The sequence below is a fragment of the Stegostoma tigrinum genome, chromosome 2, assembly GCF_030684315.1.
Source record: "Stegostoma tigrinum isolate sSteTig4 chromosome 2, sSteTig4.hap1, whole genome shotgun sequence".
Taxonomy (NCBI): domain Eukaryota; kingdom Metazoa; phylum Chordata; class Chondrichthyes; order Orectolobiformes; family Stegostomatidae; genus Stegostoma; species Stegostoma tigrinum.
The window spans coordinates 133,719,271-133,744,823 of NC_081355.1; the positions used below are offsets into that span (position 1 = coordinate 133,719,271).

General features: G+C 41.2%; 1 protein-coding gene across 6 annotated transcripts in view; it reads right to left on the minus strand.

Moving 5' to 3' along the window:
- The window catches only part of pfkpb (phosphofructokinase, platelet b), a 123,969-nt gene that overhangs the window by 49,660 nt on the left and 48,756 nt on the right, over positions 1-25,553 (minus strand). For all 6 annotated transcript variants that reach the window (XM_048552396.2, XM_059639428.1, XM_048552370.2 and 3 more), the window contains 5 exons: positions 21,058-21,150; positions 20,089-20,214; positions 12,927-12,991; positions 8,213-8,282; positions 1,802-1,948 (listed from right to left, as the gene is read on the minus strand). In XM_048552396.2, coding sequence (XP_048408353.1) covers positions 1,802-1,948; positions 8,213-8,282; positions 12,927-12,991; positions 20,089-20,214; positions 21,058-21,150 — 501 coding nt within the window. The remainder of the gene's footprint in view (positions 1-1,801; positions 1,949-8,212; positions 8,283-12,926; positions 12,992-20,088; positions 20,215-21,057; positions 21,151-25,553) is intronic.

The window sequence follows — 25,553 nt, forward strand, 5'->3', positions numbered from 1 at the left end:
CTAGGCCCGAAACGTCAGCTTTTGTGCTCCTGAGATGCTGCTGGGCCTGCTGTGTTCATCCAGCCTCACATTTTATTATCTTGCCATTTGAGAGTCAGCCCTAAAATCACCACATTTATTCAACTCCGTATCACACTTTGCCAATGTGAAATCTTAAACTATAGGCAGCTAAAAATTGGAACTTGTGCCATTGACTTCAACAGGTGCAAAACAGGTACAAGGTTTAATTTGGGTACCAATAGTTCCAAGCACATCCAAAAGAGGTGTGATCAAAAAGTGGGCCAAGTGATCTTTCTGGCATACCTGGTGGTCATGCATAATGGGTGATTAGTTCCTCTCAAAGGCAAACAAAGTAGTTAAACACTACTTTTGGCATCTTTGCCAAGATTCAATATTACAGAGTGGAATTCTATGTAGTGTGACTACCAACAAAAGGTCAGTTCATATAGAAAGCAAATCATTGTTGTAATGGCAGGAGGAGCAGAGTGCTCTCCAGACTTCAAATTGGTTAAAAACTTGAGACAAAGTAGTAGTGTTTGAGATCGACTTAATACATTACGAGAATCAGTAAATTTTATTTCCGGCCTCTCAGTTTGCATTCCAAACCAACGTACGCACCAGCATGCGGACTAATTCACACCTAATACTTAAAGAGTAAATGCTTGGCCTTATTTTCAAACATAAGATAATTATAGAATCCCTACAGTGCAGATAGATGCCCCATGACACAGTGAGTCTGCAGAGACCGCCTGAAGAGTAATCCGGCAATTTAGGCATGGCCAATCCACCTAGCCAGCACATCTTTGGACTGTGGGAGGAAACTAGAGCACCTGGAGGAAACCCACACAGACACAGGAATAAGATACAAATGCCACACACAGACAGTTATCCAAGGCTGGAATCAAACCTAGTTCCCTGGAACTGTGAAGCAGAAGTACTATCCCCAATGGGCAACAATGCCAATTGTCAAGAAGACCAAGCTATTTTCAATTTATTTTATTATTCATATCAAAATTTATTCTGACCTCCCTATTTCACCACATGAGCAACCAGATCCTACAGAATACCAATCCTTCTTTGAAAGAAACTTCTAGGGAATACAGAAATAGGGACAGATGACTTATCCATTTACACCCAGTACTGGGTGTGCAAATTCATTCTTTTTTACTCCAATATAAAACACCCCGTTTCTCTGAAATGCAGCATCTACATTGCACCATACAATACCCAATTTTAAGTTTTGATTTTCCCACTGAGGTACAGCAAGATAAGGGTCAGATATATTTATCTCATGGAAATGGACCTTGGGAGTTGGTAACTTTTCAACTCCACCATGTTCCATCATCCTGGAGAAATCCAGGTGCTTGATGCTCTTGTTGGGAAGACTGACATGAGCTGGAGACAAGGTTAGAATTGCTGCTTTAATTGACAAGGGCATTGGCTCAGATCTAATCAGGATTGTTAGAATAATTAAACTCTACTTTCAAACCCAAATGCTCAAATAATAATGCTAAACTATGAAACTTCAAATCAATAAAACAAGCAGCTGCTTCAGGTATTGTCAGTCTGATTAAAAAATCTGAAGATATAGCCACTGGAGCTGATGGGGTACTAACATTGGTGTCCCCTCAGTAGCTCAAAATCATTTCGTGCATAGTCACATGTTTACATACTTACCCAAAAATGAGAGATACCAGTTACTTTCTTTAGAATGTAGACTTTAAAATTATTGTCAGTGTCCATTTCAAATACAGGAAACAACACGTTTAGAAAGTTAAGTTCAAACAATGAGTTAACTCACCTGTCCCTTTATAAAACCCTCAAATCCATCAGAAACTGCAAGCATTGTGTGACCTTGAGAGATGCCAGTTCTCACAGCAGAGCGAACAGCTGCATTCATGCCAGCTGCTGGGGCACCCACGTTAAGGACTGCCACGTTGAATTTGCTCTGAGGGTGAAAGGAGAGGGAAATACAGATCAACATACAATGTGATTTGGTGTACTCAGTCATGTTACAGATGAAACAAACCATCTTACAATGTTGAGGTAATTACATCATACAAATCATTCATTTGGCCCAAATTGGGTGTATGCCAATATCCATATTCCCCAGAAGCTTTCTTCCACAATCTTTCATCTAACCCCTTCAACACATCTTTCTGTTCCTTTCTTTGTAGTGAGCTCATCCAACTTCACTTAAAATGCCTCAATTTGCCTCATCTACTCTTCATGGTATCATATCTCACATTCTAACCACTTTCTGGGTAAGGAAGCTTCTTCTAAAATTTCCATTGGATTTCTGAGAGACTACTGCATGGATTTTGTTCTTACCACATGTGGGAAAACCTCTCTGCAAAAAAAAAATTCATAGTTTTATAGGCAAGTAGGTCAGCCTCTCCTTTTATCATCACCACCCAACCCCATGTCATCTGCCCAACTCCACACTTCTAGTATCATGTTTATAAATTTCCTTTGCACCTTCTCCAGTGCCTCTAAATCTCCTATGTCATGAAGGCGAACAGAATGGTACAAAATGCTCAAGTGGTGGTCTGATCAAGATTCAGTATATGTTTAGCCCAAATTATTTATATTTCACTTTCATTCTTCTAGACACAATTTCTAAAATTGTGAAAGTCTAGCGTTCCATAAAGTAAGCCTCTTTGAAAGAAGCAGTGTTGCAGTTAAACAGGTTTTGGAAATCAATGAAACTATGATCTTGATTTTTAAAATTGATTCATGTGATGTAGGCTGGGTCACTATTTAATGCCCATCCCTAAATGTCCTTAAGAAAGTGGTGGTGAACTGCGTTCTTGAGCCACTGCAGCTCATGGAAGGGTTGGTACACCAACACTCATTCCTGTGTGGTTTGATACATCTGAGGGGCTGTTTAAGTAACTTCAGAGAGCAAATAAACATCAACCATGTTGATACGGATCTAGAGTCACAAACAGACCAGATCAGGTAAGGATGGCAGATTTCCTTCCCTAAAGGATATTCGCAAACCAGGCTGTATTTTTTACAAAAATCAACAAAGGATGGATGGTCACCATTAGTGGGACAAGGAATTAATTCCAGATTAATTAACTGAATTCAAATTCCACCAGTTGCCACACTGTGGTGGGATATAACCCAGTGATGATATTACTAACCATTAGGTCCCAATTAAATGGGGAATGCAGACAAATGGGGCTCCAAGATTGTCCATCCCACCAGATTCCTAGGTTTGTGGGATGGAGAGGAACTACAAAGTCAGTTATTCATGAGGAGAGGTGGAGCATGATAGTAGGATATGTTCCAGACAAGCGCTGCAAAGACAGGAAAATTAGAGTGTCCTGACATTTACTACCAGGAGTCTAATGTCAAGGATACGAGGTGGTAGTACAATCAGCTCAATGACCTCTTACAAGTGGTCAAGATCTTTGAAATGCCATGGCAAATCAACTGCATTACTAACCCCAGCCCCTGGTCTATTGCACCACACGCCCATCTCTTACCATGTAATAAATTGTGATTCATACCCAATATTCGCTCACCCTCAGACTCAGTATTGGACAATGTGGCGCAGAACACTCGGTATCAGCATTTAAAAGTCACAGGATAGCCAATTGCTCCATGTCTCCCCTAACTGGAGGAGATAGCAGTTCTTATCACAGGAGCTACCATGGCTGTGGATGACATGCATTCCTCAAGAGCCTGCCAACAGTGTGATGTTGCCTGTCCTAGTGCTCCAACACAATGGTATTCCAGTGGCTGCAGTGTGGCTAGTAGAAGGCTGTGGAGCATCATTGTGGAAAACTGTCAATGTTGTTGCAGGATAGCCTTGGGTCGCTTTGACATGAAAGCATGAAACCATCACGCCTATTCTGCCTTCTCATGGTCCATGTAACCATCATCTTTCAATCTCCCCTCATTTTTAAGCTGCCGATGGCATAGGAATGCATCATTTGCTGTCTTTCTCTCCCCTCAACACACCTTATCCGTTTATCTTCATCCCTTCAGATATGCAAGAACTACAACCTGTGCAGGTTGGCATTGGAACAGCAGGAAAGCCATAAGATATAACAACAGAATTAGGCCATTTTACCCATTGAGTCTGTTCCACCATTTGATCATAGCTGACATGTTTTCAACACCATTCTCCTGTTTTCTCGCTGTAAGCCTTTATCCCCTTATCAATCAAGAGCTTATTTATCTTTGTTTTAAGCACAAAGACATGGTCTCTACAGCCCTCTTTAGCAATGAGTTCCACAGATTCACCACTCTCTGGCTGAAGAAATTCCTCCTCATCTCAGCTCTAAAGGGTCATCCTTTCATTCTGAGGCTGTGCTCTGTGTTGTTAATCTCTCCTACTAATGAAAACGCCTTCTCCACATCCACTCTATCCAGGCCACTTAGTATTCTCACAGTATCAATGAGACCACTCTCTTCATTGAATCATACAGGACAGAAAAAGCCCTTCAGCCCATCGAGTTTGCCCCAACATTACTACCGCTAAAGTGTGCTAATGCCTCCTTCCTGCACTTGTCCCATATCCCTGAATGTTATGACCTCACAAGTGCTCATCCAAATATTTTTTACAGGTTGTAAGGTTTCCAGTCTCAACTACCTTCCAGGGCAGTGCATTCCAGATTCCCACCACCACTGTCCCTTTTAAATCTCCTGCCCTTTACCCTAAAACTACACCCTTTCGTGATTGACTCCTCAACCAAGGGGAACAGATTTTGTCTATCCACACTGTCCATAGCTCTCAATTTTATACACCTCAACCATGGCCCCCCTCAGTCTTTGCTATTCTAAAGAAAATAATCCAAGCATACCTAGGCTCTCCTTATAGCTCAATCTCTCCATTCCAGGCCACTGCCTACTGAAATTCCTCTGTACCCCCTCTAATGCTATCACATCCTTCCTGTAGAGAAATGACCAGAACTGCACATAGTACTCCAGCTGTAGCCATACAATGCTTTGTACAACTCCAACATTACCTCCTTGCTTTTATACTCTATGCCATGACTGATGAAAGCAAGTGTCCCAAATGTATTCTTAACGATCGTATTCATGTGTTCTGCCAACTTCAGGGATCTGTGAATAATTACCCCAAGATCGTTCTGTACGTCTAAGCTACCTAGTGTCCTGCTATTCATTGAATACTCTCTCATCTTGTTTCTTTGGCCAAGTTGCATCACCTTGCATTAGTTTCCCCACCACTGACAGAGGATTCACTGGTCTGTAATTTCCTGGTTTGACCTGCCAACAGTTGCCATTCACTGTTTTTATTTTCCCCTGAACCCAATCAATACTCTTTGTCTGCCAAATTGCAATTCTCCATCTCTGACTCCATCCCCAATTACTGTTTACTCCCCAGCATCTCCCGCAACCACCCAACATATATAATCAACCATTTCCTAGCTACTATCTGCTCTGAAGAGGAGTCTCTGGACCTGAAACATTAACTCCTCTTTCTCGCCACTAATGCTGCCAGGCCTGCTAAGTCTGTTTTTGTTATTACTTTGTAAACTTTGATTTAAACCAAATTGTGCTTTGCTTATGTCAAAAAGAATTGTTTGTAATCAGGAACAGTGTATACTGGCCACAGATTTTGACCCTGTTCCCAAGGACACCCAGCTGTGTTTTGACTGGATATTGTTTTGCCCCTAGATGTTTATGCCCAAGTACCTCTTCTGCTGTTTAAAAAATGTATTGTCCTTATTGTACTGACCCTGGGACTACATGCCAGAATGACCTTACGATGCAATGGGGTTTGATGAACAGACAGCAAACATTTGAGACATTGTCACAGATAGGTGAACAATCTTAGCTTTACGAACAGATTTAGAGATTCTGCCAAATCTGAAAGAGATAACATGTTGTTTTCAGACTTTTTGTTTTGAGAAACAATGGTTAGAAGACTCTAAAAGGCTGGATTTGAGCTAGAAATTTGGTTTAAGGGCATTCCGATTCCAGAATTCACTGCTATAGCCAAGTGGTCAACAAGTCAACCACTGAAAGTTACAGAGGAACGTGATATTAATGGACAGACTGACCGGAAAGCCATACCCGTGGCAGGGTATTATGAGACTGGTTCTGTGTTTTCCAGAGGTTGTTTCCATTTTTTTTAAAAGAGACATAATTACTTTAATAATAAAGTGTGAAGCTGGATGAACACAGCAGGCCAAGCAACATCTCAGGAGCACAAAAGCTGGCGTTTCGGGCCTAGACCCTTCATCAGAGAGGGGGATGGGGAGAGGGTTCTGGAATAAATAAGGAGGGAGGGGGAGGCGGACCGAAGATGGAGAGAAAAGAAGATAGGTGGAGAGGAGAGTATAGGTGGGGAGGTAGGGAGGGGATAGGTCAGTCCAGGGAAGACGGACGGGTCAAGGAGGTGGGATGAGGTTAGTAGGTAGGAAATGGAGGTGCGGCTTGGGGTGGGAGGAAGAGACAGGCTGGGCTGGTTTTGGGATGCAGTGGGGGGAGGGGGTGAGCTGGGCTGGTTGTGTGATGCAGTGGGGGGAAGGGATGAACTAGCCTGTTCTTCCTCTCACCCATCCCTTCCTTCTACCTCAAGCCGCCCTCCATTTCCTACCTACTAACCTCATCCCACCTCCTTGACCTGTCCGTCTTCCCTGGACTGACCTATCCCCTCCCTACCTATACTCTCCTCTCCACCTATCTTCTTTTCTCTCCATCTTCGGTCCGCCTCCCCCTCTCTCCCTATTTATTCCAGAACCCTCGCCCCATCCCCCTCTCTGATAAAGGGTCTCGGCCCAAAACATCAGCTTTTGTTCTCCTGAGATGCTGCTTGGCCTGTTGTGTTCATCCAGCTTCACACCTTATTATCTTGGATTCTCCAGCATCTGCAGTTCCCATTATCTCTGATACAATGATTACTTTGAGTTACTTTATCATTCTGAATCACGAAGGCCCAATTTGGCGTCAATGCCTATGCTATAATAAGGCTGCATTTATTCCTTTGTTCTTACGTTGTACCTATATTGTATTTATATCTACATATGTGAGGAGGCAATAGTCTAGTGGTATTATCACTGGACTATCAATACAGAGAAGAGCAAATTACTGCAGATGCTGCAATCTGTACAGAAAACAAAAATTGCTGGAGATCACAGCGGGTCAGGGTAGTATCGATGGAGAGGATCTGATTAAGAGTCATCCAGATTTGAAATGTTAGCGTGCTCTCTGTCTGTGGACGCTGCCTGAGCTGCTGTGATCGCCAGCATTTTTTGTTTTCAGTGCTAATCCAGAAACCCAGCTAATGCTCTGCAAACTGGGATGCAAATCCTACTATGGCAGATGGTGGAATTTGAATTCAATTTTTAAAAAATCTGGAATTATGAGTCTAATAATGACCATGAATCCATTGTCAATTGTTGGAAACCCCCCATCTGGTTCACTAATGTCCTTTATGGAAGGAAACTGCCACCCTTGCCTGGTCTGGCCTACATCAGTCTCCAGACCCACAGCAATGTGGTTGACCCTTAGCTGTCCTCTGTGCGATTAGGGATGGGCAATAAGTGCTGGCCCAGCAAGGCCCTCATCCCACGAATGAAAATAAAATTACTGGGGAGTTGGTGTCAGTCACTTGACTGGTAATCCAAAGTGGCAAGCTTTGAGGACATGGGTTCAAATCCCACTATAGCATAAATTTGAATTTATTAAAATAAAACCTATAAATTGGTTCATAGAATGTATGAGAGAAGGGAGAATCAACAAAAAGTATTATGTAACATCGAATGCAACACACTCTTTTTCTTGTAAAAGAAGAGCATTGAGCCTTGTCCCTCATCGCTGTTGGACAGAAATCTCTAACCAAGTAATATCTTCATTCTGTATCTTGGAGATCAAAGCATTTATCCATGAAAAATATCAGATTGGACCAAAAATCACAATGGATCAGGTAGAAAAAGCACTAAAATGAATTTTAATATTTTGTAATCAATGCAATCGTCAAAGTGCAAGAGAAAGCTGTTTGTTTTATTTCAGTCTCAACTCATATTTTCATTTAATTCACTGGAAGAGAAAAACTGTTCCAAACATAAAATGGGCTGCTTGCTATCTGACCTGTTTTACATCATCACAAAGTCAAGGCCTTCTACAAAGAGTCTACAACTACAAATTATTACCCTCCACGTCTGTATTGCCATTTAGAAACATAATTCTTGAGGCTGCCTCTGTGATTCTCAAATCAATGTGGACTTACGCGAGTCAGCTCCTTATCCGGTTTCTTGTGTACCAACAACTTATAAATCCTTAAATTGTTCTCAAAACTCCTGTTTATAAAAACAATAATACATAAATTAGCATAGACTAGACTTACATTTCAAGGCAAAATATGAATGTTCAGGCAATATTAATGACATTAATTGTACAATAACTACATGTATTGTGCTGTGTATTCAAAATAATACATTATGCTAAGTATGGGGGTTGGTTAGCGATGTAAAGGGACACCAGCATAGTGGAGGTTACCATGAAGGTTACCAGCTGAGGTTACCATGAAGGTCCCATCTTGCCCCTTACCTGAGGCATGGTGACCTTCAGGTTAAACTGCCACTAGCTATCTCTCCCTGATGGGAGAACTGCCCTATGGTCTGCTGGAACTATGTCAATTTTACTTACTTACTTTATTGTACTAATTGAAAGGAAAAAAAAAATCACTTTCCTGAATGTGGATAATATTTGAGTTAATTGACAAACAGATACCATAAGTTACAAAACTGATATAACACACCAACAGTAACAGAATGAAACTTTTAAAATGAAACCAACTAATCCATCTGATTTTATTAAGGTGCTATTTAGTAATTACTTAGCTTTGCACTCTTGGCTATAGCCCAAACTTCCCCACATGGTCTTAAGAATGCATATACTATGTTAACAATTTATCATGTCAAAAATAATAACTGGCATTCAAGAAGCATCTTTGGCATATGAAAAAAAATGCATTTCGTCGGAGCCTGATTGGATAATAATTGACAAATCTGAAAGGAAATATTAGAGATGGTAGTCACAATATTTAGCAAAGAAGTAGGTCATAAAGAGGTTCTGAAAGGTCCATGTGCAGTTACAGGATAAATTTCAAAGTTAAGGCTTAGATGGCACCACCATAGAAAGTGGATCAAAGACAGTGGATGACGGACAAGAAAGCAGATTACATGGAGTGCAGTACTTTAAGGTCGTGGGAAGTTGTTTTGATACCAAGACACAAAGCCATGTGACGAACTGACCATCACCAATGAGAGACAATCTAACCACTGCCCCTTGACATTCAATGGTGTTATCATCACTGAATTCCCCACTATCAACATCCTGGGGGTTATTGGCCTGAGACTCACCTGGACTCACCACATAAACATAATGGCTACAATAGCAGGCTGGAGGCTGGGGATACTGCAGCAAATAATTCACCTCCTGACTTCTCAAAGCCTGTCCACTATTGTCAAGGCACAAGCCAGGAGCATGATAGAATGCTCCCCACTTGCCTGGATGGGTGCAGCCCCAACAACACTCATGAAGCTCTACTACATCCAGGACAAAATAGCCCACTTGATTCGCACTGCATCCACAAACCCCCATTTCCCTCCACCACTGACACTCAGTGACAGTACTGTCTACTATCTACAAGGTGCACTGAAGAAATTCACCAAAGATGCCCACATCCCACAAATAAATAGAAAAAAAGGTGAGAATTTCAAAATAAGGTAGATCGATAGTCGATGTGCATCAGTGAGTACAGAATTCATGGGTTGAGTGAAAATTGATATGGGTTAGGATGCAAGCAGAAAACGTTTGAACAAACTAAAATTTATAGACTTTAAAATCTAATCAGAAAAGCAATAGTAGACTGAGTCTGGAAGTGGCAAAAGCATGGATGACCCAGAGCTGGCAGTTTTCATGTGGATATATGACTGGAAGCAAATCTCAGGGTCAAACAGGTGGCCAGGCTGACAAGCAGTTTTGTTGAGCTGGCCATTGGCTGGGGACAATTTGTAGCGAGAGAAGAGTGCAGTTTTCTTCGATGAATCAGTGTGGTATTCTTCGCCTTAGTTTTGCTGCAAACTTCAGATCCAAATGTTGCATTTTATTTTTACAATAGCCTTTTGTCAATTTACACGAGGGGACATAGCTTTAAATTGAGTGGTGATAGATATAGGACAGATGTCAGAGGTAGATTCTTTACTCAGAGAGTAGTAAAGACATGGAATGCCCTGCCTGCAACAGTGGTAGACTCGACAACTTTAAGGGCATTTAAATGGTCATTGGATAAACATATGGATGATAACAGAATAGTGTAGGTTAGATGGGCTCCAGATTGGTTTCACAGGTTGGCGCAACATTGAGGGCCGAAGGATCTGTACTGCACTGTAATGTTCTATGTTCTATGTACAGTCTTCTACAGTACTTTATTTAGCGGTTATCACCTATGACCTGATATGATTTGTTTAACATCAGAAATATAAGAAGCAAGAAAAATCTATTCCAGGCAAGAACAACAAGAGCAATTATTTTCATTATCCTCTAACCACCAACAAGAAACTTATAAACTAGCATTGGACAAGAGGCTTTTTCCCCTTGGTAAATGACAGAAATGTGAATAATTCAACAAGCTTCTCACTATGTACCAGAGGTTAGCCCAGGAGAAAAGTAAAATCTGACACAGCTAAATGAAGTACAAATTAATGCAATATTATTGGCAGGTGGTTATCATCAATTCATTTTAATTGTGCCACATTGACATTCAATAGGTAATGCACAAAATGAAACATTTCCCCATGTTTTACAGACCTGCCACCTGCCTTGCAGGTGGGCAAGAAGGGGAAAAGAAACTTTTCTTTATGAAAGGGCAGCACGGTGGCTCAATGGTTAACGTTGCTACTTCACAGCGCCAGGGACCCAGGTTTGATTTCACTCCTGAGTGACTGTCTGTGTGCAGTGTGCACATTCTCCCCATGTCTGCGTAGGTTTCCTCTGGGTGCGCCCATTTTCTCCTGCAGTCTAAAGATGTTCTGATTAGATTGGCCTGTCAATTGGCTGTGGTGTGCAGGAATGTGTAGTTAGGTGGGATAGCTATGGTAAATGTGCTGTTACGGGGCTAGGGTGTAAGTTTGGGTCTGGGTGGGACACTCCTCAGAGGTTTGGTGTGGACTCGACAGCCGAATGGCCTCTTCCCACACTGTAGCAATTCTGTGGAACATCTTCTGGAGGAAAAGCAAGGAAAAGCCTCACCCAGTTTTTCAGCACATAAGCCAATAATTTGTGTCAACTGCTCAACCAATAAGAGAGGGATAAAAAAAGGGGCAAGAGATCAAAGAAATAAGAGAGAAATATCGCACACCCAACAATGATAACATTTGATTTGGTATGTCCCAGCATCTGTATTTTTTATAACTACAGAAAAATGTGAGATAAATATTAATGGAATTTATTCTGCACTGAATGACCGCATTCAAATAAACTTAGAAGGCACAGTTGTGCTGCACTTTTGACAAGGTTCCACATGGTAGACTAGTTAGCAAGGTTAGGTCAGATGAAGTACAGGAAGAACTAGCCAATTCAATACAAAAATTAGCTTGAAGGCAGGAAACAGAGGGTGGTGGTGGAGGTGGTGGAGGGTTGCTTTTCAGACTGGAGGCCTGTGACTAGTGGTGTGCCACAGGGATCAGTGCTGGGTCCCTTGCTTTTTGTCATTTATATAAATGATTTGGATGTGAACATAGGAGGTATGGTTAGTAAGCTTGTATATGGCACCAAAATTGGAGGTGTAGTGGACAGCAAAGAAGCTTACCTCAGAATATAATGGGACCTGGATCAGATGGGCTGATGGGCCAAGGAGTGGAAGATGTTGCTAAATCCAGATAAATGTGTGGTGCTACATTTTGGTAAGGCCAATCAGGGCAGGACTTATACATTTAATGATAAGGCCCTGGGGAGTGTTGCTGAAGAAAAAGACCTTGGAATGCAAATTCACAGCTCCTTGAAAGTAGAGTTGCAGGTAGACAGGGTAGTGAAGATGGTGGTTTGGTATGCTTGTTGTTATTGGTAAGTGCATTGAGTTTAGAAGTTGGGAGGTCATGTTGGGGCTGTACAGGACATTGATTAAACCACTTTTGGAATATTACATTCAATTATGGTCTCCCTGCTATAGGAAAGATGCTGTGAAACTTGAAAGGGTTCAGAAAAGATTTACCGGTTTGGAGGGTTTGAGCTATATTGAGAGGCTTAAATCGGCTGGGGCTATATTTCCTAGAACATCAGACAGTGAAGAGTAGCCTTATGGAAGTTTATAAAATTATGAGGGGCGAATAGTCAAGGTCTTTTTCCCAGTGTAGGGGGAGTCCAAAACTAGAGGGCATAGGTTTAAGATGAGAAGAGAAAGAATTAAAAGGGACCTAAGGGGCAACTTTTTCATGCGAGTGTGATGAGTGTATGGAATAAATAGCCAGAGAAAGTGGTGGAGGCTGGTACAATGATAACAATAAAAGGGTATCTGGATGGATATATGAATAGGAGGGGTTCAGTTAGATATGAGCTAAATTCTGGCAAATGGACTAAATTTATTTCAGATATGTGGTCGACATGGATGAAGTGGACCAAAAGCTCTGTTTCTCTGCTGTACATCTCTACATTTCTATGATTTTATGATCACTTTAATGATCGCTTCCTGTTCTTGTTGAATATAAAAAGTTGTCGATCTTGAAACCGGCAATACTGGCATGACATCAGATTTTCAATCTTGATGGACTGTGTGATCCTCCTGCTCTGCATGCTTCCAGCAAACTTTCACATGAACCAACATCTTTACTACTAGGGATTTTGGGACGATTCAGTCCTAAAGTATGCATGATCATAGTGGGTGTCATTGCAAACTAATGATGGAAATTAATGATGCCAATTTCACACTGCAGTCTCCTTACCTGCCTCGCAGTTTCACTGCTGCATCAAACCTTCCTTCATCCATGGCTTTTTGGACTTCTTGTGTCTAAAGTCATAATTTAAGAGAATAAAATGTAGAAGTTACAAAGTCTAAACAATTAGTATTACAATCGTGATTACTACAGTGATGGCAATTTGCATTTATATAGCACCTCCAATCTTGTAAACGTTTTCAAGGTCATTGACAGATGCAATAATACAATAAGATTAAAAGATTACAATAAGAAAATTAGAAAATTACAATAAGATTTGAGCCACACAAGAATGGATGATCAAAAGCATGGCCAAAGAATGAATGTCTTAAAGGAGATAAGTTCGATATCGAGGCTGAAGGGTATAGGGAGGAAACTCCAGCCATTGTACCATGGCAGCTGAGGGCATACCACTGATGGTGGGGTAATTAAATTTGAGAGTCAAGAGCCCAATGTTGGGGGAGAGCTGCAGGATGTCTAAGAGGCTAATAAACCAAAGGCACTGACAGAGGTAGAGAGAAGCAAGGCTGTAGATTGGGACATGGATTTTAGAATTGAAGCATTGATTAAACATCAGCTAATGTAGGTCAACAAGAACAGGAGCATGAGGTGAGCCAAGCTTGATGCGAATTAAGACACATGACATAGAGATTTAGATGACCACAAGTTTATGTAGCAGCCTGCTACATAATCCAGATGCAACAAAGACTTGGGTAGGTCTTTCAGCTGCAATGAGCAGTTGAAAGTCAGGGATAAAATCACTGACTACAGAACAAAGGTAGGGACTGCAAACAATGATTTTCATCTTTCTGATACTCAGTTGCAGAATGTTTCCATTCAGCCAGTTCAGGAGATTAGGGAAGAAATTCAGACACAAATGAAATGGTCAAGAGGGCTGCAGGTGAGGTAAAACTAAGTCTCATCAGCATAAACATGGAATTTGACACAGTTTTTCAGATGATGTCACTGAGGGAAACCAGAATAATCCAGGGACTAGATTTTTTTTTGGTGGGAAGGTTGGTGAGGTCAACGTGGAACAGTTGGGAAATGGGAAGAGAAACTATTGCGAGTGTTGCTCTGGCTGTGATTTAATGTGTAAGAGTGAAACCAAAGCAAAGTAAGTTCCAACTAGCAAGACATGTCAGAGAAAAAGCACTAGAGGGAATGGTATGATCAGCTGTGTCAAAGTCTGTTAGATGATTGAGAAAATTGAAAAGGGACAATTTACCACAGTCATAAAATAATGTTACTTGCAACTTTACTATGAATCATTTCAATATTGTGGCAAGGCTGAAAATCAAATTGAAGTAATTCAACACAGAATTGAGGGAAAATGAGTATAGAAGTGGAGGCTAAAGGAATTGAGAAGAAAAAGAAGTTGCGAGAGAGAGCAGGAGTTTACAAGACATGAGGATTTTTTTTGTATGAGAGTGATGACAGCACATTTAAAAGGATGAGGGGTAAGTGCAGTATTTGAGGAGAAGGAACTATTCATATGAGCTAACATGAGGTACAGAAAGGGACATTTAGCAGTCAAGGACTTCACTGGAATAGAAGCAAGAAAGTAGGAATTAGGAGTCATTGATACAACAAGATCAGATTGTGAAACAAAAGCAAAGTTGCAGGAAAAACTCAACAGGTCAGGCAGCATCTGTGAAGAAAAAAAAGCAGAGTTAACGTTTCAAGTCTGGTGACCCTTCTTCAGAACTCAGAACTTATCAGATAGTGAAAAGTAGGACATGGAATGGAAACTGATGAATTCTGGACTAGGGCAGTGGGGAACAAATTGGCAAATGTGGCCAGACGAAGAAGGAAAATGACAGGGGTACCTGAATGAATGGACTCAATTGCTGGGGCAAAAGAAGTCCCCAACTTCCACATGCTTCTTTGTTATAGCTAAAATTGCAGGAGGGAAGGATAGTATAATGAAATAGATGATGGATCCCTGGGTGATGTTTCAACCGTGAGCACATTTAGCAATACAGCAAGAGTCAACAATATCTCATAAGGCTTTATGCTGTGCAGCCAGACCTTTAAACAAGGAATTGACAAGGAAGAGAGGAGGTAATATTTTAAACAGGGATAAAGACACTAATGTGTTGAAGAGGATTCTTAGGTTCTTGATTGGTAAGGAATCAAAGATTACAGGGAGAAGGGAGGAGAACAGGGTTGAGAAACATATCAGCCATGATCAAATGATGCAGCAGACACGAAGGGCTGAATAGCCTAATCCTACTCGTATATCCTATGGTCAGATTATGCAAATGAGTAACTGCAGAAATTAATTTTCCAATGTTAGACATTGAAAGGAGAAGGGGTTTTTGGGATTGGGGGGAGTTGGCAACTAGGGAAAGTATGGGTAGGGAGCAATACAGGAAAGTGATCAGAGATTGCCTCATCACTGTCAGTTACAATAGAGTTAGCAAAGCACTGCAAGGTGGAAAAATCAAAGGAGTGCCCATGAATAATGGTAGAAAAATTTATACGACAGAATGAGTCTTTGGGGCTAAAGAGAGTTTGAGGGAGAGGCAGCAATGCAATTTGAGATGACAGACTGTAATCACTGAGGACGAGAAGTGACTCAATGTGGAAGCTGAGGGAGAAAAGCAAGAAAATACCTGAACATGAAACTTGGTGTGATGCTCAGGCAGGCAGATCTTAACTGAGAGGCACGAGGAGTGAAACAAAAGGAGATGCTCAAAGCAGAAGTTGTTAGGAGTACGGTAATTAATGTGTGGCTCAGAGATAAAGGCTACATCACCACCGCAGGGATTAATGCAGAACGACTGGAACAAGTTATATCCAGAATTCACGAATGGGAAGTGTCATCAGTCCACAGCCATGTCTGCAGCATGAGCACAAGACCCATGAGATCATCTACATCAGGCTATAATCTTTTCCTTTATAAACTGAAATATGCTTTAAAAATTCGAAGAAATGTTCCTTTTTAATATCAATTCATCTCTCATGTCAAATATAAATGAAAAGTTTTCTTCCTGTGCTAAATTGGTGCTTAGGTGTTCTTTAAAAGAAACTACTAAAGTCAGAAACAAAGCTACTAATTTCCTATAACATCAAGTTTTTTTCTTAAAGTTTGGGAGAGTTGGGAAAAACATGGATGTTAGTGCCCTGGGTAATGTTGGAGAACAGTGAGCTAAGGGTCAAGGGGGAAAGTTCTTTGAAATTTGCGTCACAGGTAGACAGGATGGTTAAAAAAGCATTTAGCATGCTTGTCTTCATTGCTCAGTCCCTTGCGTATAGGAGTTAGGATGTCATGTTGAGGTCGTACAGGACATAAGGTGAGGCCTCTTCTGGAACACTGTGTACAATTCTGGTCACCATGTCATACAAAGGATATCATTAAACTTCAGACGGTTCAGAAAAGATTTACCAGGATGTTGCCAGGAATAGTGGGTTTGAGACAAAAATAGACTGGAAAGACTGCAGGAAGGAAGTTAAGGGTTGACCTTATTGAGGTTAATAAAATCATGAAGGGCATAGATAAGGTAAATGACAAGAGTCTTTTGCCTAGGCTGGGGGTGTTAGACAATAGGTGCTGGAGTAGGCCATTTGGTCCTTCGAGCCAGCACCACCATTCATTATGATCATGGCTGATCATCCACAATCAGTATCCTGTTCCTGCCTTATCCCCATAACCCTTGATTCCACTAACTTTAAGAGCTCTATTCATCTCTTTCTTGAAAGTATCCAGAGAGTTGGCCTCTACTACTTTCTGGGGCAGAGCATTCCATATATCCACCACTCTCTGGGTAAAGAAGTTTTTCCTCAACTCTGTTCTAAATCACCTACCCCTTATTTTTAAACTGTGTCCTCTAGTTCTGGACTCACCCATCAGCTGAAACACGCTTCCTGCCTCCAGCGTGTCCACTCCCTTAATAACCTTATACATCTCAATCAGGTCCTCTCTCATCCTTCTAAACTCGTGTATACAAGCCCAGTCACTCCAATCTTTCAACATATGATAGTCCTGCCATTCCGGGAATTGACCTCAAGAACCTACGCTGCACTCCCTCAATAGCAAGTATGTCCTTCCTTAAATTTGGAGACCAAAACTGCACACTATACTCCAGGTGCGGTCTCACCAGGGCCATGTACAGCTGCAGAAGGACCTTTTTGCTCCTTACTCAATTCCTTTTGTTCAAAACTGGAGGGCATATTTTTAAGGTGAGAGGAGAAAGATTTTAAAAGGACATGAGGGAAAACTTTCTTGTAGACAGTGGCTCATATGTGGAATAAACTGCCAGAGAAAGTGATAGATGCAGGTATAGTTACAGACATTTGGATAAGTTCATGAATAGGAATAGAAATTGGAGGGATATAGGCCAAGCAAAGGCAGGTGGAACTAGTTTAGTTTGGGATAATGGTCTGCATCGACTTAAGGGCCTGTTTCCATGCTGTGTGACTCCAAGAGCTGAAATCCAGAGGTAAGCTGATAGTGACTGCCCTTACCGATCCAAAAGCTTCATTTAATGTTGATCCTCAACTTGCCCGAGAAGGTCCATTTCCTTTGAATTGACAGTTCAGCGTCACAACCGCAGCAGAATAACCAAATTATTCACTGTCCCCTAGCAACGTTCTTTACTTAACTGTCTTCACTAGAGTCTTGGCCAGCAGCCTGGCTGACACTAGAGTGAAATCTACTGCCATCAAGGCTGCAGATTAAGTAATCAATTTGATGGGCAATTTTGGTCATTTCTTTGTGCACATCTGTCTAATTTGTATGGTAAACATTTAAGGTGTAAAGTAAAATTAGGGAAATTCAAATGAAGTTCACAAAATGACTTAACTGCTTTCCTGAGCAGATTGATCAATTAAAATTAAACACTATAACTGCTAAATGTTCTGCTGTTACTTTCTTAATATTACCTACCAACAGATCAGAATTAATATTTAACTGAAATGGAAATGAATTAAGTATTCAGTCAGTAATTACAATCTACTCTAAACTACCCACCTCCACCGTGAATTAGTGCAATACTCTCAGAAGGACAAGGGCCACAAGTATTTGGGATATCACAAACTGCAAGTTCCCTTTCAAGTCAGACATCATTGGACACTCTAAAGGTTATCGTATTGCTTTTTCTTCACCATCACTGGGTCAAAACCCTTAAACTCTTTCTGTAACAGCATTCTGCAAGTACCTTCACCTCACAGGGTGCAGCAATCCAGGAAGATTGCTCGCTACCACTTTCTCAACGTCAACTAGGGATGGGCAACAATGTTGTCAGTAATGTCAATGTCTCAAAAACAATTACAAGGTTTTTACCTCTAATGAGTATGACAAAGTAGGTATGCTAGATGGTAGTACTCATAAGTCACTGGTCAAATAACACAATGTCAAATCCATTTGTTGCCTGTGGCCATTCTATAATAATATTTAGCAGTAACTGCCACCACCTCCAGCCCAGTTGTCAACAATTTTCTTTTAAATGGATTCCCCTTTTTCAGATACCAACGATCGGTATTTTACTTTCAGTGCTTTCTATTACCTCAGTTTTCAATGCTTGTACTTACGCTATGAAGCTTTAGAAAGCCTGTTTGAAAGAACTGATAACCATATAATTAGAGAATAATGGACACAATCTATACAACATTTATGAGGTTTGCCTTAACTGTGATGTGATTTGTTGCCACAATTGGATTTATGATAAGCCTTCATTCTAGCATTATACATTATCACAGACATTAACATGGTCTCCGTTTTGGTCATATTTTTGCAGCAGAAAAGCTCTCCTCCTTTAGTTTAGGTCATTCTATTCAATGACATTCATATAAATGTTTAATGATTAAAGGATCAACACTGAGAGTGTTGACACAATTCCTCAAATTCATTCTGTCATGTAGCTTCAAAAAGTATTCATGTTTTAATGAGATCAAGGTGGCAAACATTTGCTGATTAAATAATCTAAGCATCCACAAAAGCATTTTTAAAACCCAATCTTTAAAACAAAACTATGGATTGCAGGATAATAAAATGTGAGGCTGGATGAACACAGCAGGCCCAGCAGCATCTCAGGAGCACAAAAGCTGACGTTTCGGGCCTAGACCCTTCATCAGAGAGGGGGATGGGGAGAGGGAACTGGAATAAATAGGGAGAGAGGGGGAGGCGGACTGAAGATGGAGAGAAAAGAAGATAGGTGGAGAGAGTACAGGTGGGGAGGTAGGGAGGGGATAGGTCAGTCCAGGGAAGACGGACAGGTCAAGGAGGTGGGATGAGGTTAGTAGGTAGCTGGGGGTGCGGCTTGGGGTGGGAGGAAGGGATGGGTGAGAGGAAGAGCCAGTTAGGGAGGCAGAGACAGGTTGGACTGGTTTTGGGATGCAGTGGGTGGGGGGGAAGAGCTGGGCTGGTTGTGTGGTGCAGTGGGGGGAGGGGACGAACTAGGCTGGTTTAGGGATGCAGTAGGGGAACGGGAGATTTTGAAACTGGTGAAGTCCACATTGATACCATGTGGCTGCAGGTTTCCCAGGCGGAATATGAGTTGCTGTTCCTGCAACCTTCGGGTGGCATCATTGTGGCAGTGCAGGAGGCCCATGATGGACATGTCATCTAGAGAATGGGAAAGGAGTGGAAATGGTTTGCAACTGGGAGGTGCAGTTGTCTGTTGCGAACTGAGCGGAGGTGTTCTGCAAAGCGGTCCCCAAGTCTCCGCTTGGTTTCCCCAATGTAGAGGAAGCCGCACCGGGTACAGTGGATGCAGTATACCACATTGGCAGATGTGCAGGTGAACCTCTGCTTAATGTGGAATGTCATCTTGGGGCCTGGGATAGGGGTGAGGGAGGAGGTGTGGGGACAAGTGTAGCATTTCCTGCGGTTGCAGGGGAAGGTGCCGGGTGTGGTGGGGTTGGAGGGCAGTGTGGAGCGAACAAGGGAGTCACGGAGAGAGTGGTCTCTCCGGAAAGCAGACAGGGGAGGGGATGGAAAAATGTCTTGGGTGGTGGGGTCGGATTGTAAATGGCGGAAGTGTCGGAGGATGATGCGTTGTATCCGGAGGTTGGTGGGGTGGTGTGTGAGAACGAGGGGGATCCTCTTAGGGCGGTTGTGGCGGGGTTGTTGCAGGATGAGCTTTCCTTGCATTACTGCAAAATAGATAATCTTGCATGGATTTATGCTGCCTGTAGACAATGTCATTGGCTCATGATTATGGCTTACCATCTGTACACACTCCATTAGCGGAACTCGGATGGCTTGATTCCCTGACAGTGAAACAACACAAGCTGGTGTCTCTGGTGAAGCTTCTAGCAAGGCAACTACAGCTTCTACTCCCATTCTGCTGGCCTGGATCATGGAAAAAATGCAAAAACAAGGGTCAATGACAAGACAGCAATAACCTTCTTCATTGAAGACTTTGCAGTAATAAAGCACCTTTTACATCAGTTAACATTTTGAGCCCACTGACTCTTCATCTGAACTGTTTCATATCTTCTTACTCAGAGATGGCAGTACTGCCACTGAGATAAGCTGAAACTCTCAACAAGTGTTTTTTTTGAGAACCTAAACCATGCAGGATACCATGAAGACTGAAAGAACTAAAAAGAGGAGATGAGTCAATTGATATATAGTTCAGTGATGTGTGCTCCTCAATATTTAAATGGAGTACCATGGTTAGTTTGGAGAGTTGTTTTTATAATGTCAGGAGCACTGGGTCATTCAAAACACCTCCCTTAGTCAGTCGTGCTGGATGACACTGGTGTTCCCTTACAAAAACAAGATCAAAGGTAGATCTAATTGAAGCGTACTAAGGGGAGTAAACAGAGTTGATAGGGTGCATAGGGAGAAACCATGTCCTCTAGTCCAAAAACAATGAGTCGCAACATTGTCAGGAAAAGTGTCTTCACACTTTCATCATGCAAATGTACATATCTGACACTGTCTGAAAACACTTAAGTATAGACTTACTGGATATATTAAAACTTGAATTGATTATTCTTAGGTCACACAGTTATGAAATCATGAGTGAAATGGGAGATGGAGCAAACATACAAATCGGCCGTAATCGAATTTAATGGTTTGAGCAGCCGAATGCCATGCTGTTCCATTGTTTTTAACAACTGTTATGGAACTGGCATTCGGTCTCCGTCAAACTATCCAAACTGATAAAAGGAAGATCCGGTTACTTACCAGGATTCGATCAAATGCAGATGGCGTACCACCTCTCTGGACATGCCCTAAGATGGTTACACGTGTGTCAAATCCCAGTCGTTTGACTACAAGCTATCAGAAACGTTTGTGAACATACAGTTAGTTCTAATTGGTTTAACAGATAAAACTGAGAAAACACAAGAGTGGGTCTATTAGTAGAACAGAAGGGAAATCCACTAGAATCAATTTGTATGCTTGTATTTCGCACTTGCACAATATTAGCCACAGTTTAAGGTCCGCATGTCTGATGTTCAGTTTGAATTAGTTTTGAACTCCTCAATAATTAAAACTGAGCTAAATCTTTTGAAGTTACCTGGATAGAAGCTTGAGAGTTGATGTATTAAATTTATTGGAACAGAATAAACTATTAAGACCTAAAAGTCTAATTTTATTTCTGAGTGGAGACTTTGCCAAGAGATCTATTATTGAATAAAATAATCCTATCATGGTGATAGCCTGTTAACTAGTGTTGCCTTTTCTTACATTTAAAAAGGACTTTGATTCTGTGACTGTGCTTTCATGTTAACGCTGAACCACTGGCAATATACCAATGAACCTCGGGAATGTTTGACAAACCCCATGAGACAATTTTTACCCACTATTTTTGGCAATTCTTAAACATTTTCTTCTTGTGAAAACCAGTAGGAGAAGATGGTGTGGTTTCTTGGTGTTTCCTGCACAATCCAGTCATGAATGGTTCTGGGCAATTAAACAACTAAAGGGGACAAGCAGGTTCCATAAATATCCTTATCCTCAATAAGTGGGGAAGACAGAGCTACAATGCAAAGATCAGGGCAAGATCTACATAACTATCTATATAATTATCACCAGTCTAAAGCCTGAAGTCTCTTTCTCAGGTCTCTGATTAGTTCACTTCATTCCACATGATATTATGAGACTGTGAAGATGAAAGCACCAGATGTAGCAAAGTTATGGGGCCTGATAATATTCCAGATGCAGTCATGAACACTTAGAGCTTGAGAACTAACTGTGCCCTTCACCAAGTTGCTTCAAGACATTTACAACACTGGGATCTTTCTGGCAATGTGAAAAATGCCCAGTTATACCCTGTCTACAAAAAGCAGGGCAAATTAGTGTCAGATACTGTCCCATCAGGCTGTTCTGAAACTACAAGTCATAAAAGGTGTCAGTGACAGTGTTATTAAGTGGTTTAGCCAATACTCAGTTTAGATTTGGCCAGGGCCACTCACTTCCCGACATTACTGCAGACTTAATAAAAACAGGGACATAAGCACTGATATCTAGCGGGGTGAGCAACTGCCTTCAATTTGCCTCAGTGTGGCACCAAGGGCTCCTAATTAAATTGAAGTCAGAGAGAATCAGGGGAAAATTTTGCATTGGTTGGAGTCACATCTAGGACAAAAGAAATTCGTTGTCGACACTGGAGGCCAATCTCCACAGCCTTAGGATGTTACTGCAGGAGTTCTTCAAGTCCTGAGTCCAACCACCTCGGGCTCTTCGATATTCTGTCAACCATCAGGACATTTTTGCTTGACCACAGAAGAATATTTCAGACCTTTCACAACAATTCAGATAATAACACCATACCTGCCCAAAACAGCAGATCTTGAACATGCGTGGCATGATAATATTCACGCAACACTAATGCCAGTAATGGCTAATTCCAACAACAGAAACTCTAAGCATCTCCCTGTAATGGCACCATCACTGGATCCCTTACTATTAACATCCCCAGGATCACTATTGAGCAAAAACCGAACCAGAACACTATAGAAGCATTGTGTCTGCAGAAACAGATCAGACCCTGGGAATTCTGCAGCAAGTAAATCCCCAAAAGCGGTCAACCATCTACAAGTAAGGCTGATAAAATTCTTTCCACTTGCCTGGATGATTGCAGCTCCAACAACATGCAAGAGGTTTAATACCATCCAGTCAATCATAAAGCAGTCCACCTGAATTGCACCACCTTAAATATTCACTCCCTACATCACAGGCACACAATGGCAACAGGGTGAATCATCTAAAAGCAATTCATCAAGGTTCTGTCAACAACACCTCGATCAACTAATTGAAGGAACAAGTGCAGCAATGAGATAACAAGGTGTACAGTTGGATGACCACAGCAGGCCAAGCAGCATCAGAGGAGCAGGAAGGCTGACGTTTCGGGCCTAGACCCTTCTTCAGAAATGGGGGAGGGGAATGGGGTGCTGAAATAAAGTGGGAGAGAGGGGGAGGCAGATAAAAGATGAATAGAGGAGAAGATAGGTGCAGCAATGACATGGGATTGGCCTTATACGCAAGCCCCCTCAAAGTCATACAACATTCTGATTTGGAATTATAGCACCATCTATCACTGTCCTTTAGCATAAATGCAATACTTAACAGCAGTGTGGATAATTCAAGGAGGCAGATTAGGACCAACTTCTCAAACACAATTTGTGATGAGTATCACTGACCTTGCCAGTCAGTGATACACATATACTGTGAATGGATAAAAAAATAGTCTTTGTCCAGTATAATCTTCTTGCTCTTGTTTCAGAAAGTAGCCACGCTATTAGTCCCATTGTCAAGAACTGGCATTGTGCACATACTTATCTTGACTGTAATCTCTATGCAATCCCTTTCTGATGCGATACAGATTGCACTTTAATTCCATCTGACTTTATAAATATGTTTCTGTTATTAAAATCTCACAGTAATAGTATAAAATAATCAGGCAAAGAGAAGATCTTGGCTTACAAGCATAATCATTTTTATATATAACTGGACTACATTTGGAGTAGCCTGCTAGGCCACTTCAGAAGGAAGTCAACTGCTGTACATCATACCGATCAGAATGACAGATTTCCCTCCATAGCATGAAAAAAGTGGAACAGATGGATTCTTGTGTAATCTCACCCTTGTGATTTCAAGGTGGGTGTCACTGATATTATTCTTTTGTTGCATATTCATTTCATTAATTTTAAAATAGTGTGCCTGCTACAAAGATAGCTTCACTTTCCTTAATGCACAAGAAGAACTTCATTACTTTTTGTTTTCTTTTCGTATGTTCTTTTGAGTGATGCAATGAATCTCAAATTGTCCTGCATTTAAGGAAGTTACAATTTCACTTTTTAAGCTTAGAATGCCAAATCAGTGCATTAACATAGGAAAGGGAAAGTGAACTTTATGTGACTCAGACGTAAGGCAGTGCATAAAAATACAAAGCAGGCAAGTTGATTCATTACATCTGTTAATATAGCTGTAAAAATATACAAGCAACGCCATCACAGACATAGTTAAAAAGACACATCTTAGTCAGACGTCAGATCAATGAATAAAAACATGTAATTTAACATACCTATATTTCACATGTTAAAAGCTCCAATTAATTGGCAGGTATAAGAACTGTTAGTTTTCTTTACCAATTATCACTTTCTGAATAATTCAATACAGTTAACCGCGAGGCAAGTTGGATTAATATGCCCTTACCCAGGTAAAGTTACATTCTTATCATCTGCAAAACAAGGGAATTAATCTTTTCCACTTAGCCTTCAGTTTCTAAAGCTGACTTTTGAGAGGTAATGGGGATGAAACAGAATTTTTTTGTTAGTTCCAATCGCAGGTGCAGCATGAGCAGAGAGGCTAAGAAGTATCTGAGAAATGTTTTATTTAGTCAAAGTAATCATACAGAACCTCAATCTATAAAGTAGATATTTTGCAGCACCAAAAACAAGAGATCTATTAGAAAGTAGTACAGACCTCTGGAGTTCAACTCCTGCAGGACCACATTATGCCTTTATTATAGTACCTAGGATCAAAATATCCCATTGCCTACACATTCCAAGAAGATTATTGGGAGTGAAATAGCTGCAGGATGCATTATAGATTATTATTGCCTTTTCATCCACACCCGAAATGTCACTTTTGAATTTTGCTTTCTTCATGACAAACTTCATACTTTTGGTGCATACACTACCAATAGTCCCAGAGGAATGGGATATTAGGATTTAATTTTTGTAAAAGCTGCACAAACCCCTTTCACCAAACTTACAGGCAAAAAAATATCTCTACCAATGTCATACATCCACTTTCTGCCCCTGTCTCATGAAGTACAGGATGTTTGTTTCCTGGAGGGATAAAGAATGAGGGAACAGACGACAACTTCATCCTGGCAAAAACTGCATTTTGTGAGGTGTTTATTTATTTACTGCATGCAACATTCAGTTTTGAAAAACAAACTTCCTGGTTTTGACTCATGATACATGCACATGCATTTCTGAACAAATTCAACCTGCACTGCCTGTAATTTTCTCCACGATAAATGGTATGCAATTACCTCACCACATGACAAAACACAAAAGCAAAGCAAATGCAAACAGGAACACTCTCTTGGCTAAAACACTGGTGAGGGTTAATGCATGCAGCAGTCATGTTGCAAATAAACAGGCAGAAAGACAGAGGGCACTGCAGCAGTTGGTCAGAGCAGGAGTTGTACCACAAGAGGGTCCGTA